Source organism: Gastrolobium bilobum, unplaced genomic scaffold (assembly GCF_033153095.1).
Source record: "Gastrolobium bilobum isolate Gb01-03AN ecotype WA unplaced genomic scaffold, APGP_CSIRO_Gbil_v1 utg11031, whole genome shotgun sequence".
In the NCBI taxonomy this organism is placed as follows: Eukaryota; Viridiplantae; Streptophyta; class Magnoliopsida; order Fabales; family Fabaceae; genus Gastrolobium; species Gastrolobium bilobum.
The window spans coordinates 87273-102188 of NW_026896435.1; the positions used below are offsets into that span (position 1 = coordinate 87273).

At 33.2% G+C, this 14916-nt stretch overlaps 1 protein-coding gene across 2 annotated transcripts; it reads left to right on the forward strand.

Moving 5' to 3' along the window:
- Window positions 1-448: 448 nt before the first annotated feature.
- Window positions 449-3816, forward strand: LOC133299721 (ubiquitin-conjugating enzyme E2 10). Of its 2 annotated transcripts, XM_061499212.1 has the most exons (6): window positions 449-614; window positions 719-797; window positions 2110-2237; window positions 2770-2874; window positions 2990-3068; window positions 3430-3567. In XM_061499212.1, exons 2-5 carry the CDS (start codon window positions 728-730, stop codon window positions 3032-3034), a joined length of 348 nt encoding a protein of 115 aa, XP_061355196.1. In that variant the 5' UTR covers window positions 449-614; window positions 719-727; the 3' UTR covers window positions 3035-3068; window positions 3430-3567. The 2 variants fall into 2 exon arrangements, with proteins under 2 accessions (XP_061355196.1, XP_061355195.1); XM_061499211.1 differs by lacking the exon at window positions 2990-3068 and having other exon boundaries at window positions 456-614; window positions 3430-3816.
- The last annotated feature ends 11100 nt before the right edge of the window (window positions 3817-14916 follow it).

Genomic DNA, 14916 nt, shown 5'->3' on the forward strand with positions numbered 1-14916 from the left:
CTTTGTTTAAAATCCTGATTGAATACCAACGGATTTAGACGGACTCTAAAATAATCTTTTAAAATCATAATCAAATACCACATAACTTTTTTTCAATCCTTTAAAATTCTAATCGAATATCAGTGGATTTTTTTGTCAAAAAATAATCTATTAAAATTCTTTAAAATCTTAATCCAATACACCCCTAAATATGAGCAATCATACACTCTTAATTAAAGTATAATCCATCGTACTTAACATAAATTATAAAAATTTATAAAGAAAAAATTTATAAATATAAATTTTCCTTTGAAATAATTAGCTTATCTTAGTTGTCCTGTTCTTACCGTGGATCCTTTAGACGCTTGGATTCTTTCGCTGATGAATCATTCCTGAAACCAGGTTAAATAAATAAAATAAAATAAGAAATAATTAATAAAAAAAAAATAGAAGAATAACCCAAACCCAATCACAGAAGAAAGAAAAGTGGATCGATTCCGAAGCCTCACCCACGCCATTTATATAAAACTCATTTTCCTTTCCCATTTCCTGCAAATCTGTTCCTTTCTCTCTCTGGTTCGGGTTCTTCCTCGCAAATCCGAAGGAGAGGATCTCTCTTGCGTTTTCTCTGTTAGGTATGTATATCATATCATACATCTATGATGATCTGTTGTTAGCGCGTCTATTCTTGCCTAACGTGTCTGATCTGAGCTGATTTCGGATTTCGATCTGTTGTCAGGTTTTCACGATGGCATCGAAGCGGATCTTGAAGGAACTCAAGGATTTGCAGAAGGATCCTCCCACTTCTTGCAGTGCCGGTATTTTTCTCTCTTTTCTTCGTGCTTTGATTTTTTTTTTTGTTGTTTTTTTTGTTTTGCATATTTGGTGCATGTTTGTTCTTAATGGTTTAATTTAAATTTCTTTAGGATGCGTTTAACTTTGGTCTTGTTAAGAAACTATGAGATCCCAAGTTTCTTCCAGTAACATTAACAAATTGAGATTTTTTTTTTCTTTTGATAACTGCATATTAAGAATTTTATATCTTGCGTCTCTGGTTGAATTTGGTTTCAACTGGATGTATCGGATTTCATTTTTGATTGGTCTTGCTGCCGTCTGTAGATTAGGACAGGTGTTTGTTTGGCAAGGTTATAGGGTGCCAAAGAGCAGAGGCATTAAATGTCGAGTAATGACGAGCAGAGGCTTGCCTGAGATGTAAATTCTTTGAGGCATGGTGATACTTAATGAGATCGGATTGGGTGGACGTGAATAAGTTTTTATAATTGGGGTTCGTTGTGGATTGTTGAATAAATTGTCATTACAGTCAAAAGATATTTTAGGGGAATGTACAATTCTGTGCAGTTTTCATTTCTTATGTCTTTAGATAGGTAGGAGACATCTCCCTGAACCTACCTTTGTGCATGTTTCAAGTTATATTGGTCTTTTTATTAACTTGTAAGCTATAATATTATTGCCTGGATCATGAATCTATTGGCAGCTGCTGCGTGTTTTATGACTAGATTCTGCAAAGGGGAAGTTGTAGTTGCTGTAGTTGAGCACTGATTAAAAGGGTACAAGGAACGGTCAGACCCACTGCGTGGGTCTATAGGCAGCGCTATCTTGCATTTGCAAGAGACTGATAACATGAATCGATCCAACTGTTATTCTAATGTTGCAATTTTACATATTATGCCTAGATTGTGGTTCAATCATTATCCAAATCAGAAATATATGTGATCATTGATACTTTTAATTCTTACTTGTGTTTCCTATTTTGGATGTCTGCTTAATATAAGTTCTCGCAACCCCATGGTGTGTTTTTGTATGTGTTGGTGGTCAGGGAGGATGAAACTAATTTCTGTGATAAGTTACTTAAGAACTTGTTATTGCTAAATTGGCAAAAAAATTAATAGTACAATTCTAGTCTTTGGATGACAATCATAGTTGGATAAAATTGTTATAAATTTAGAATTTCACCTTTTTATTTCTTAAAAGTAACAGTTTACCAATTGGCATGGTGGGACATTATGTTGCACTCAATCATTTTAGGAATTTATACACTATTTACGTTGGCATTTAGGACAAAAATGTATGCTTATATAGTAGTTTATCATTTGTTTCAAAACACTGCAGGTCCTGTGGCCGAAGATATGTTTCATTGGCAAGCAACAATTATGGGTCCTCCAGACAGTCCTTATGCTGGAGGTGTTTTCTTAGTTACTATTCATTTCCCTCCAGATTATCCATTTAAGCCCCCCAAGGTGTGTATATCTTTCAAGCATCTTTCTTTTTTTGTATAATTCAAGTGTCTCATATCTTCACTGTCTTCAATTCTTTACTAAAAAAAGTCACTCTTAAACCCCGACTAATGAGGGTAGCCGTACCTTTACATATTTGTAAAAAGACTATTTTCCATATTCAAACCTGTGACTTTTCAGTCACAAAGGAGCAACTTTATCATTGCTCCAGCTCGCCTTCTTTGTCTACAATTCTTTATTAGTGCATTTAAAATAATGCTGTAATGCATTTTCCTTATTTTGTTAGAGTTGCTCCTTTGTCTTTCAAATACTCATTTCCCGATGATGATCAGGATTTTATGCATGCTCAATTGTTTTTATTTCTAAAAGGAAAAAAAAATTAGTATCACAAGTGTATGGTTCAGTTGAAAATTTTAATTAGAACTGTATTCCTTCAGTTTATATGAGCATATCTATGTAGTATGCCAGCATGAGTACCATATAACTCCTTCAACTGATCTCTTATGCATACTTACGGATCGTGAGATGGTTTCAGGTTGCATTCAGGACGAAGGTATTCCACCCAAATATAAATAGCAATGGAAGCATTTGCCTTGATATATTGAAGGAGCAGTGGAGCCCTGCTTTAACTATTTCCAAGGTTTGTTTATTGATTTATCAGACAGCGTGACAAGCCTTCAATCCCTATAATGCGTTTCATATTCTTCCAGTGCAATCCATATCTGAACTAAGATGTGACAGTTCCTTTGACGCAGTGTCAAACAGTATTTACTGAACAAGGATCCATCACAATGTACTAAGGAACTGAACAGTTCTTAGTCTAAATATCCACGGGTATTTACTGAACAAGTGATTCACAAGAACATACTAATCCCTGTTCAAAATTTTTTATACTAGGAATTTGAAGAGCTGTTTTGCGTGAAGTTTGGCATGATGTGGTTCTACCTTAATTAGATATTTCGCACTTGTAGTTTGTTTTATACAAATATACAATCAACGGTCTTCAAATACCTTTATTCAGATCAAGTTATGAAATTTCATATGATGTGGTTCTACCTTAATTAGATATTTCGCACTTGTAGTTTGTTTTATACAAATATACAATCAACGGTCTTCAAATACCTTTATTCAGATCAAGTTATGAAATTTCATCTAATCAGTATTTACTTTGTTTTTTTGTCTATAACATCTTTAGGTGTTGCTCTCAATTTGTTCCCTGTTGACGGACCCAAATCCCGATGATCCTTTGGTCCCTGAAATTGCCCACATGTACAAGACAGACAGGAACAAGTACGAGTCAACTGCAAGAAGCTGGACCCAGAAATATGCCATGGGCTAATTGACCTGTAGCATGTGTGAGGGAGAGCCATTTTTACTTTCAGTGTTAAGGCCTAACAGCCTATGTATGAATATTTGTTAATCTTCGATTAAGGCCCCTCCAGTTGAAGATGAATGGAGGAAAACATTTCTTCTGTTGTTTGTATTGCTAAATGCCAATGCTACTTTTAGAACAGTGAAATGTAGCCGAATTAAAAGTTTGTTCAAAATTTTAACCATGTATTGATTTAATCATTTCATATTTAGATTTTATCTATGTTTTTATTAATAATTAAAAAATATTTTGTTTTTTATTTTAAGATGTTCCAAATGAAATAATGAAGACAACAAAATGATATGAAACTACATTCAACGAAGAAAGAGAGTACCAATACAAAAGTATTTTACTATTTTAATTTAGGGGAAAATAACTCATATCATTTAAGATAATTTCTCTCTGTTACAGACACAACATGTCAGGCGCATTTTAAAAAGATAAAAAAATTCAAGGCACATCTTTTGATAAGAGTGTAGAAGATGTGTTTTTTTTTCATGTAATACGAAAAAAAACCTACCAATTTAATTTATTACACGAGAAACTAATTTTTTTCATTATTCACCCCTTTTAACAATTGATTAAAAATGTAATAAAATAATCTAACCCGCCAAAAAAAAGAGAAAATCTTGTTTCCTCAATATTGAAAGTGTTGGGGTCAATTTGTTTTTTATTTTTAAGAAGACATTTGAAAATTTATCAAAAAAAAAAAAGAAGACATTTGAAAAATTAGGTTAAATTATTCTACGGATCCTTATAGTTTTACTAAATTTTCAAATAAGCCCATAAAGTTTAAATTTTTTAACAGAGTCCTTATGTATGAATTTTTTTGATTAGGTGTCGACTCGCTAATAACCATTAACTTGTACTAAATTATAAGAACTTATTTAAAAACTTAAGTATAAAAACTTATTCAATCATACCTTGTAAATTAAATCCTGATACTTTATTTAAATCTTCAAATAGGTCCCAATAATTTAGTTAAAGTTTTTGAAGTTTTAATGACGGTTAGCGAATAAAGATTTATGTAAAAAATTTAGAAGTATAGAGGATGTTATACTTACAACCTATTTTTCTTTACAATATCTTACAACCCATATTTTAACCGTTGATTTCCGTCAATCAACGGTTAAGATTTTTGAAAATTAAATTTATTAATTAATTATTAATTCACAATAATCTTAACAGTTAATTGAAGGAAATCAATGGTTAAAATATGGGTTGTAAGAGGTTGTAAAAGAAAATAGGTTGTAAGTATAACCTTCTATATATATATATATATATATATATATGAGATAGGATCCTTTGACACCAGTGTCAAATTTGAAATTTGACACCTCATCTGAGAGTCGTTAGATCAAAAAAGATCAACGGTGTCACATGCTTACAAATCAGAGTCGTTGATCTTTTTTGATCTAACGGCTCTCAGATGAGGTGTCAAATTTCAAATTTGACACCGGTATCAAATGATCCTACCTCATATATATTTTTTGATCTAACAGCTCTGTGTCAAAATTGAAATTTGACACCGGTGTCAAAGGATATATATATATATATATATATATATATATATATATATATATATATATATATATATACGAGGCAGGATCATTTGACACCGGTATCAAATTTAAAGTTTGACACCTCATCTGGAGAGTCGTTAGATCAAAAAATATCAACGACTCTTAAAGTTTGACAAATCAGAGTCGTTGATATTTTTTGATCTAACGACTCTCCAGATGAGGTGTCAAACTTTAAATTTGACACCGATGTCAAAAGATCCTGCCTCATATATATATATATATATATATATATATATATATATATTATCCTATGTTTGGCCTTTATCTGCATTCCGGCTTAAAAATCAATGAAAACTTGGAAAGTAAGACAACAGAATAGAAAGAAGAGAACTGACAAACAGATGCACAATCTTGTCCTTTCCATTGTTCTTTATCAAAAACTATGGACTTGCATTCATAACTGACCCAAAAGTGACATATATTTATTTATTTAAGGTAAAAAATATAAATGTACAAAAAAATGTATAAAACGTAAACAATTATTAAATATTGACTGCGTAGACATTATAAATCTGTACATCTTGAATACATCAACCAGAGTTCATGGCAACAAAATAATTTGATGAGAGGATTAACGTTATATCAATAGTTCAATACTTAGGGCATCGCTCTCCGTGGTGAGAAGCGTGGACTATAGCCCATGGTAAACTGGACATGAAGCCATTATTCTTTTGTCTCATTTGGGTTGCCGGTTAACTCTTCAGCCCAGGCATTTCAATCTAGCTGATGACACAATAAATCTCGTTAAACACAACAAAACGATTTTTTATTTTATTTTATTTTACATTATAATGGAGCAATGGATCATGTTAATTTCAAAATAAATAAACAATATTTTGAAGGGAGTTATAAATCTTATGATACATAAGATAGATATATCATGTGTGAGAAATAAAGTTGTGGGGCCCACAATTTAAAAAAAAAATGGGCACAAGATTATATAAATGTGCCATATAAGACAACTATATTACGTACCAAAATTATTTCCCTATTTGGAATGAATAAATATTTTTTGCATATATTCATGAAAGTGAAAACCACTAAACGGTTTTACATACAACTTTAACAAATGAGTCTCGCCAAAACAAGCTAGCAATTATTCCATGAAACTTAGGGCTTGTTTGGTGGACAAAATAAGATAAGGGTATGATATGATATGAGGATGAAAAGCTTATATCATGTCCTGTATTTGATGAGCACATGATTAACAATCTGATAAAATTATGTAGAAGGAGAAAGAAAAAACAAAATATAATACAATAAATACAAATATATTGGGTAGCATAGAGATATATTGGATAGCGTGGGGATATATTAGGTATCCAATATTAGTATCCTATACTGTTGAATCATAACCCAGCTCCCCCCATAGGATAAGAAATCATGTATTGGATATGATAAAATGAGACAATAGGATAAGCTAATCATATCCTATTGACCCACATAAAAGTAAGATATGATGAGTTATCATATCCTATCATATCTTCTTTATCAAGTGCTCCAAACAAATCCTTAGCTTTTAGCCTTTATGCAATGTGTTATAATATTTACCAATTGAACAAAGAGTAGGTCAAGTACTTTAAGGTGGTGTTTGGTTGGAAGCTTTTTAGAGGATATCTATCTTTCTCAAGTATGACTTTTAGAAATACCATGTTTGTTTCAACGTTTTTCACCAAAAACCCATCTATCCAATTTGTCTGGATTTATGAGAAAGATAGATATCCGCACTGTTTAGAAACCCAATTTGAAGGTGGGATTTTTCGGAAAACCGGTTATCTGGCTTTTAATGCACTGTTGATCTCATAAAGTTACATAATTTTCCCAGTAAAGTTTTTCCCCACCAAACAACTTTTTTTTTACATTTTTCTACCTATCTCACTTTATCTATTTTTTCAATCATTTCTCTATCTATCTCATTTCCCTACTATTCCAAAAAAAATTCCTGAACCAAACGCCCCTAAATGATTTTAGAAACTTCTTGGTTTTTACACTTTTTCGAAATTAGGTTCTAACTATCTATAGGCAGTTAGAATATTATGTTAGCGGAGTAGATTTTTTATGTTAAAATTTTAAATGACCTTATTATAATAAATATTTGTATCTGTTTCTTTTTTTATTAATGATAATTATATCTTATTTATTTAATATATGTTGAGATAAACATAAAAATTTCAAATAATCAAATCAAGTAAAAATTTATTGAGATCCATTCCCATTGGCTATCTATTATCATTTTCGAAATGGATCCTCTCATATTAAAAAAAACATGATTATATGAAATAATCATAATTATATAAAAGTAAATTAATAATTATAATTTAATAATTATTTATTTTAATTTTTTTTCTCTTTTTTTATGATCATTAATCAATCTTTATATAATTATAATTTCACTCAATAATCAAATCTTATTTTTTCAATACGAGACGATTCACTCCCATCATCTTTTATCCTAGACGGAGCGGAGCTTAAATAATAGCACCAACCAAAGGACAAAGAAAATTATTGAATGAACCGTTGATTCACTAATTCCGAAACATAATCCCAGGTCAGAGTCAATTTTATCGGCGGCATTAAATGACACCTGCCATAAAAGCAATTCCCTATCATACCCCTTTATTAAGGTTTGTAAAATTGTGATTGAATTTTTTTAAGAAAGAGATAAATATAAAATAATATTTTTTTATTTAAAATTTAAATTAAAAAAATATTTATTTTTTTTCATGATTTTTATTATTTGTGGTTATCTCTCTGCTAAAATAACATAACTTATGTCATTTAAAATGACAAACATCAAATTCATATTTTATGTGTATTTAAAAAATAATTTTATTTGCTATAATATACAATACATTAAACCTTTTAAACACAATGAAATCAAAAATGATTTGATTCAAAATGTTATTCTGTAGCTACACTTTAGGTCACACTTTGAGCTTTTTATCATAAATTTGTAAAAGTTGCAATTTGGACTTAATATCTACGATATTGTATTTTACATATTATATATGGCTCTTTGTTGATGTATTGTTTGTCGAGTGACAAAAATATTTACACTACAGCATAATGGGAATCAATCTCATTTAAATAATAATAACAGGAATCCTAACAAAGTAACAAATGCACCACAGTGTCCTAGGATAGGAATTCAATCCCTATTTTTATTATTATTATTATTGTTGTTAATATTGTTATTATTATTATTGCTCAGATAAAGCTCAACACATATGACATTAGTTTTCTAACAATGTTTGATTAAATTTGTGTTTTAAACATTTATAGACATGGTGACCCATATCGTGGATGTTTTATAGTGTTTTTTAATGGTATATTACCAAGGGTTTTATTTTTCTTATGTTGCATGAGACAATTGTCTCATGCAACACACAAAAAGTGGGTGAGATTTATTTAAAAAAAAATAAAAATAAAAAATGAATCTTACTCACTTTTTTGTGTATTATATAAGATAATTTGTCGCAACATAAGAAAATTAAAACCTATTACCAAATACTCCATTTTATGTCCACAATCGTGCGTGCACACATCAAGTACCCGTGTGATATTCCACTTTCGTAAATAAATAGTCAAATAAATTTTTTATTGACAAAAATAAAAATCATGCCAAATGGTAGGGCCCACAAGTAGGGTTTAGAGCGTATCTCCTGAAAATCCGGTTCATTAATTTGTAAAGCCAGATACCTAATCCCAGTTCCACGTACTTCTAGCGGCTTTGTCTCCTGTGAGATGTGAGGACAAACCCACAGACACAGTGCACGATCGAAAATTATCACTTGGAGTTTGTTCTCCATCGATCATTTAGGTCGTCACCCATTTTTAAAATGAGATAAATATTTTCTTTTCATACTTAATTTTTAATTTACATGTATGTACTGATGTACATGAGTCTCATACACGAGCATACTAAAGTGGGACTAAGAATTCGTTTGAAAAAAATACTTCTATAATAAAATGTTATTGGATATCTGTTTTTAAAAAAGTAAAAGTCATAAAAAAAACTAAAATTCCTTTTTATAGAAATTAAAATTTTTAGCTTATATAAAAAGTAGAAGTCAAAATTCAAATATTTTTTCAAAAAATAAAAAAAAAGTGTTTGTCATTTTAAATGACATAAAATTATGTCATTTTAAAAGAGAAATAGACACAAGAATTTTTTTATTTAAAATTAAAATTAAAAAAATTACCCATTTTCTCTCTACCATGATTTTCATTTTTTGTGTGTCTATCTCTCTCTTAAAATGACATAACTTATGTCATTTAAAATGACAAAGACCAAACTCAAAAATAAATATTTTTTTGAAAATTTAAATAATTTCAACTTTTTTTAAAAAACACTTTTAAAATAAGTAAGGCATAAAATTAATTTTTTTTATAAGCTTATCCAAACGAGTCGCAAGAGGACAAAAATTATTATACTCATCTTCTCTTTGTCAAGGAATACTTTTCCTTTATAAATATCACACTCCTTTCATTTACTAAAAAAAAAATCACACTCCTTCGTTAAGAGTCATCTTTTGCACATTATTCTTTATTTACTCTATCGAATTTCAGCCTCAATCACAGCCAACTATGCCCTTCGTCTCCCCTGATTCTCAACTCTTGCATGAAATTTACACGGTGACGTCATTGTTGAGTTGTAATTCATATCATTATCTTATTGAATCTGTTATGGACCGTATAAAGGTCCATTGACGAATAGGTCCAACAAGGGGCAATCTAAGACTTAAATCAAGTATGACTATGAAAATATATCTATCAAGAATATTAATCCTAATACGACAACATGACATATGGGCTTGTGCCCTTATCAGAGACATTAAAGGTCCATATTCTACGATAAGTCCTATAAATAAGAGGTAAAATCTGAAGGTAAGTTACGCTCTCTCTTACTGTTATGCTGTTACTGAGCGCACGCACACACACCATTGGCAAAGCCGTTACTTTTTCATTGTGTACAGTGATCTGCTTGACTCAAGGGTATCTCCTTCATAGATACCTTGGAGACGACACTAAATCCAAGATCAACTTACCAATCTATTTGATGAGATACACTAATTCTCAACTCTCACATACTGCTCACACGTGACCATCAACCAACTCTTAGTTGTCTAACAGATTAGATTACACGTAGTTATTCTTTCTTTCTGTTTCAGTTACATTTGTAACACGTAGGCTTAATTCTAACAGACTATAAGTATGTGTCTTTCATTGTAACTTAATGACTTTTTACATTCTCAGTAATGAAAGAAACACTTTTATTTTCCGCTTGTAAGATGGTATCAGAGCTCTTCATGGAGCTCTGATATTCGCCTTTCGTTTTCTCTTTTCGATTCAAAATAGTAGTTTCTTCTCGGAAAGTTCTTCGAGATCTGGAATCAACAATAGCTGGTAAGAATGGCGAATCAGAGTTCCGAATTGTTACAAGAACATGAAACTGAAGTCTCAGATGCGAATAATCGAGGTAAATCAAAAACCTATGGTATTGCATTGGATTTTTCAGATCCAAGAAGTCCATATTACCTGCATGCGAATGAAAATCCTTCCTTAGTGTTAGTTTCTTCTCTCATGAACGGAAAGAACTATCACGGTTGGGCCAGAGCCATGAAAATGGCATTAATATCCAAAAATAAGTTCTCGTTTGTGAATGGAGCCATAACTACTCCAGATTTGTCAGATCCACACTACGGTGCTTGGGAAAGGTGCAATACCATGGTACTGTCATGGTTACACCGTTCAATTACAGAGTCGATTTCACAATCCATCCTATGGATGGACCAGGCTTTAGATGTCTGGAATGACCTGAAAGAGAGATTTTCTCAGGGAGATATTTTCAAGATTTCTGATCTCCAAGATGACATTTACCGATTACATCAAGGAGACAACACTGTATCTGATTACTATACGCAACTAAAGGTGCTGTGGGATGAGTTGGAGTCATTACAACCAACTCCAAGTTGCAAATGCATACGTCCTTGCTGCAATGTGTCTTCAGAAGTAAAGAAGATTAGAGAAAGAGATTATTCCATTCGTTTTCTTAAGGGATTGAGTGATAAATTTTCACATGTCAGGTCTCAAGTTATGCTGATAGATCCCTTGCCGTCTGTCAACCGTGTATTCTCTCTTATTATGCAGCAAGAGAGACAATTACTTTTGGAAGGACATCTCTTGACTCATGATAGTCCCAAAATCTTCTATAACACTGCAGATCAGGTCCATGGTCCTAATCGAGATCAGTTCCAAGGTCCTTCTCACATTCAAGGCAGAGGACGTTCTCAGATTCGTGGAAGAGGCCGTAATACAGGAAGAGGTAGATCCAACTCTTTCAGGTTATGTACACATTGTGGTAGAACTGGTCATACTATTGAGACATGCTTTGAGAAGCATGGATACCCTCCTGGGTACCAACAGAGACCCTATGCACACAGAACCAATATGGCTTCTGTTGGGGATCAAGTTCAGGCATCAGAATTTCCAGAAGTGAAGGATGCTTTTACAAAGAACCAGTTTCAAACCATAATGGAGATGATACAACAAACAATGCATCAAAATCCTGTCCCACAACAAAATTCGAATCATGCTAGCAACCTGGTGCAGTCCAAGGCACACAGTGTAGAAACCAATGATTCACAGTCAGGTAATTGTGATTTTCAATGGATTTTAGATACTGGAGCTACAGATCATATCACACACTCTCTTGAATTCTTGTCATCTATTCAAAAGATTGAACCCATAGCAATTTCCTTGCCCAATGGCAGTCAAGTGTATGCATCCATATCAGGAACAGTTGTGATTTCTGATTTTCTTCAACTAACAAATGTTCTGTTTGTTAAGGAATTCAAGGTGAACTTGATATCAGTTAATCGGTTGATACATGATTCTAACTGTCAAGTGACTTTTCAGCAAAAGACATGTACTATACAGCAAATTCAAACCATGGTGGAGATTGGTTCTGCTAATCTTGAGAGAAGATTGTACATACTTAATCACAAGCACTTCAGGAACAGATTTCCACATGATAGTGCTGAAGAAAACATATGGAAAACCTCTTGCAACACTAGTTCCACTACTACAGCAGCTGATGTCTGGCATATGAGGCTAGGACATTGTTCAGAAGCTATACTGAAGGCAATGATCCTTAGTTTTCCCTTTATTACTTGTAATAAGTTAGATGAGCCATGTGAGGCCTGCCATCTAGCAAAACAAAGGAAGCTTCCTTTTAATCATAGCACTACAGTTTCAAGTGCAGCTTTTGATTTAGTTCATATGGACATATGGGGTCCTTATTCAATACCTTATATACATGGTAACAAATATCTTTTGACTATTGTGGATGATCACACACAGTTTACTTGGGGAATCCTTATGAAATCCAAGGGAGAAACCAGAAATCATATTAGAGATTTTGTGACATTTATTGAAAATCAGTTTGGAGTAGTTATAAAAGCACTTCGTAGTGATAATGGGCAGGAGTTTCTTATGAATGATTTCTTTAGATATAAAGGAATAATTCACCAAACCACTTGCATTGAAACCCCACAACAAAATGGGGTAGTAGAACGCAAGCATCAACACATACTCAACATAGCAAGAGCCCTTCTCTTTCAAAGTAATGTCCCTAAAGCCTTATGGTGCTACTGCATTTCCCATGCTATCCACATAATGAATCGGATTAGTTCACCAATGCTGCAATTTAAATCACCCTATCAGTTACTGTTTAACAAGCCACCTGTTCTTATCCATTTAAGAACATTTGGGTGCTTAGCATATGCAACCACAATCACAGCTGGAAGATTGAAATTTGATCCACGGGCTAGAAGGTGTATATATCTTGGACACAAAGATGGAATAAAAGGGTATATCCTCTATGATCTCATATCTAAACAGATTTTTCTCTCACGAAATGTACACTTTTATGAGCATCACTTCCCTTTCTCCAAAAGCATACCAGAAACACATGACCAACCAACTCTCCCTTTTGCCACTGCTTCATCTACCACATATGACACACCATCCAAACCTACAGAAGCATTAGAGACCTTCACTACTCGACCTTGTCAATCTGATAATCCACTTAGTTCCATTGCACCATGTATCCCCACATCAGTAGATAACCATACTAATAACAACTCCAATGACCATAATAATATCAACCCCACATCAGTAGACAATCCTAACCCACAGAGACACTCAACCAGAATTAAAACCAAACCAAAATATCTCACTGATTTCCATTGCAACCTCACTGAGACCAATTCCCTTTACCCTATTTCCTCTACAGTGTCATATGATAGATGCTCTCCTACATACTCAGCCTTCTGTCATAATATTAGCTGTTTTCTTGAGCCACGAACATATAAGCAAGCTGTGCAGTCACCTGAGTGGATTACAGCTATGAGTGAGGAGGTTGATGCTTTGAAAAGAAATCAAACCTGGTCCTTCATTGATTTACCTTCTGGTAAACATCCTATTGGATCAAAGTGGGTGTACAAAATAAAACACAATGCAGATGGCACTATTGCTCGATATAAGGCAAGGTTAGTAGCAAAGGGCTATAACCAGATCGAAGGCTTAGACTATTTTGAAACATTTTCACCTGTTGCCAAACTCACTACCATTAGAGTCTTGTTAGCAGTTGCAGTAGCCAGCAATTGGCATCTTGAACAGCTTGACATTAATAATGCATTCCTTCATGGAGAGTTACTTGAAGATGTTTATATGTCAGTACCAGAAGGTATCACATCTCCCCATCCAGGCAAAGTATGCAAGCTTCATAAGTCCCTCTATGGACTAAAGCAAGCAAGCAGATTATGGAATGTCAAACTTACGACTGAATTGACCAAGATTGGTTATTCACAATCAACCAGTGATCATGCACTTTTTACCAAAACAACAGCTGATTCCTTTACTGTTTTACTTGTTTATGTTGATGACATGATTCTTGCAGGTAATGACATTGATGAAATCAGATTCTGTAAGTCTCATCTAGACAATCTTTTTCACATCAAGGACCTTTGAAGTTTTTCCTTGGATTGGAAGTGGCACGCTCCCCAAATGGGATAGTCCTGAACCAAAGAAAATATGTTTTAGAAATGCTTGAAGAAACCGGTTTGCTTGGAGCAAAGCCTGTCTCAACTCCAATTGAGCCTACAGTTCGATTACATCAGAACCAAGGAGAAAAGTGTTCTGATCCTTCTTTATACCGTCGAATTGTGGGTCGTCTCTTATACCTCACTAACACCAGACCGGATGTCTCTTTTGCGGTACAGCAACTAAGTCAATTCGTGGCTTCTCCTTCACAAGCTCATCTTGATGCTTCCTACAGAGTCTTAAAATACCTTAAAGGGTCCCCAGCCAAAGGTATTTTTTTCTCATCACAAAGCAATCTTCAATTATCAGCCTTTGCTGATGCAGATTGGGCTACCTGCCCTGATACACGTAAGTCCACAACTGGCTTTTGTGTCTTTCTTGGACCTTCTCTAATATCCTGGAAATCAAAGAAACAAAGCACTGTTAGTCGATCTTCAGCAGAGGCAGAGTACAGGGCATTAGCTACCTTGTCATGTGAAATACAATGGCTCACTTACTTGATGCGTGATCTCCGTGTACCACTTTCTGGACCAGCAATGATCTATTGTGACAACAGAGCAGCAATTCATCTAGCTCACAATCCTTCTTTTCATGAACGGAGCAAGCACATCGAGCTTGATTG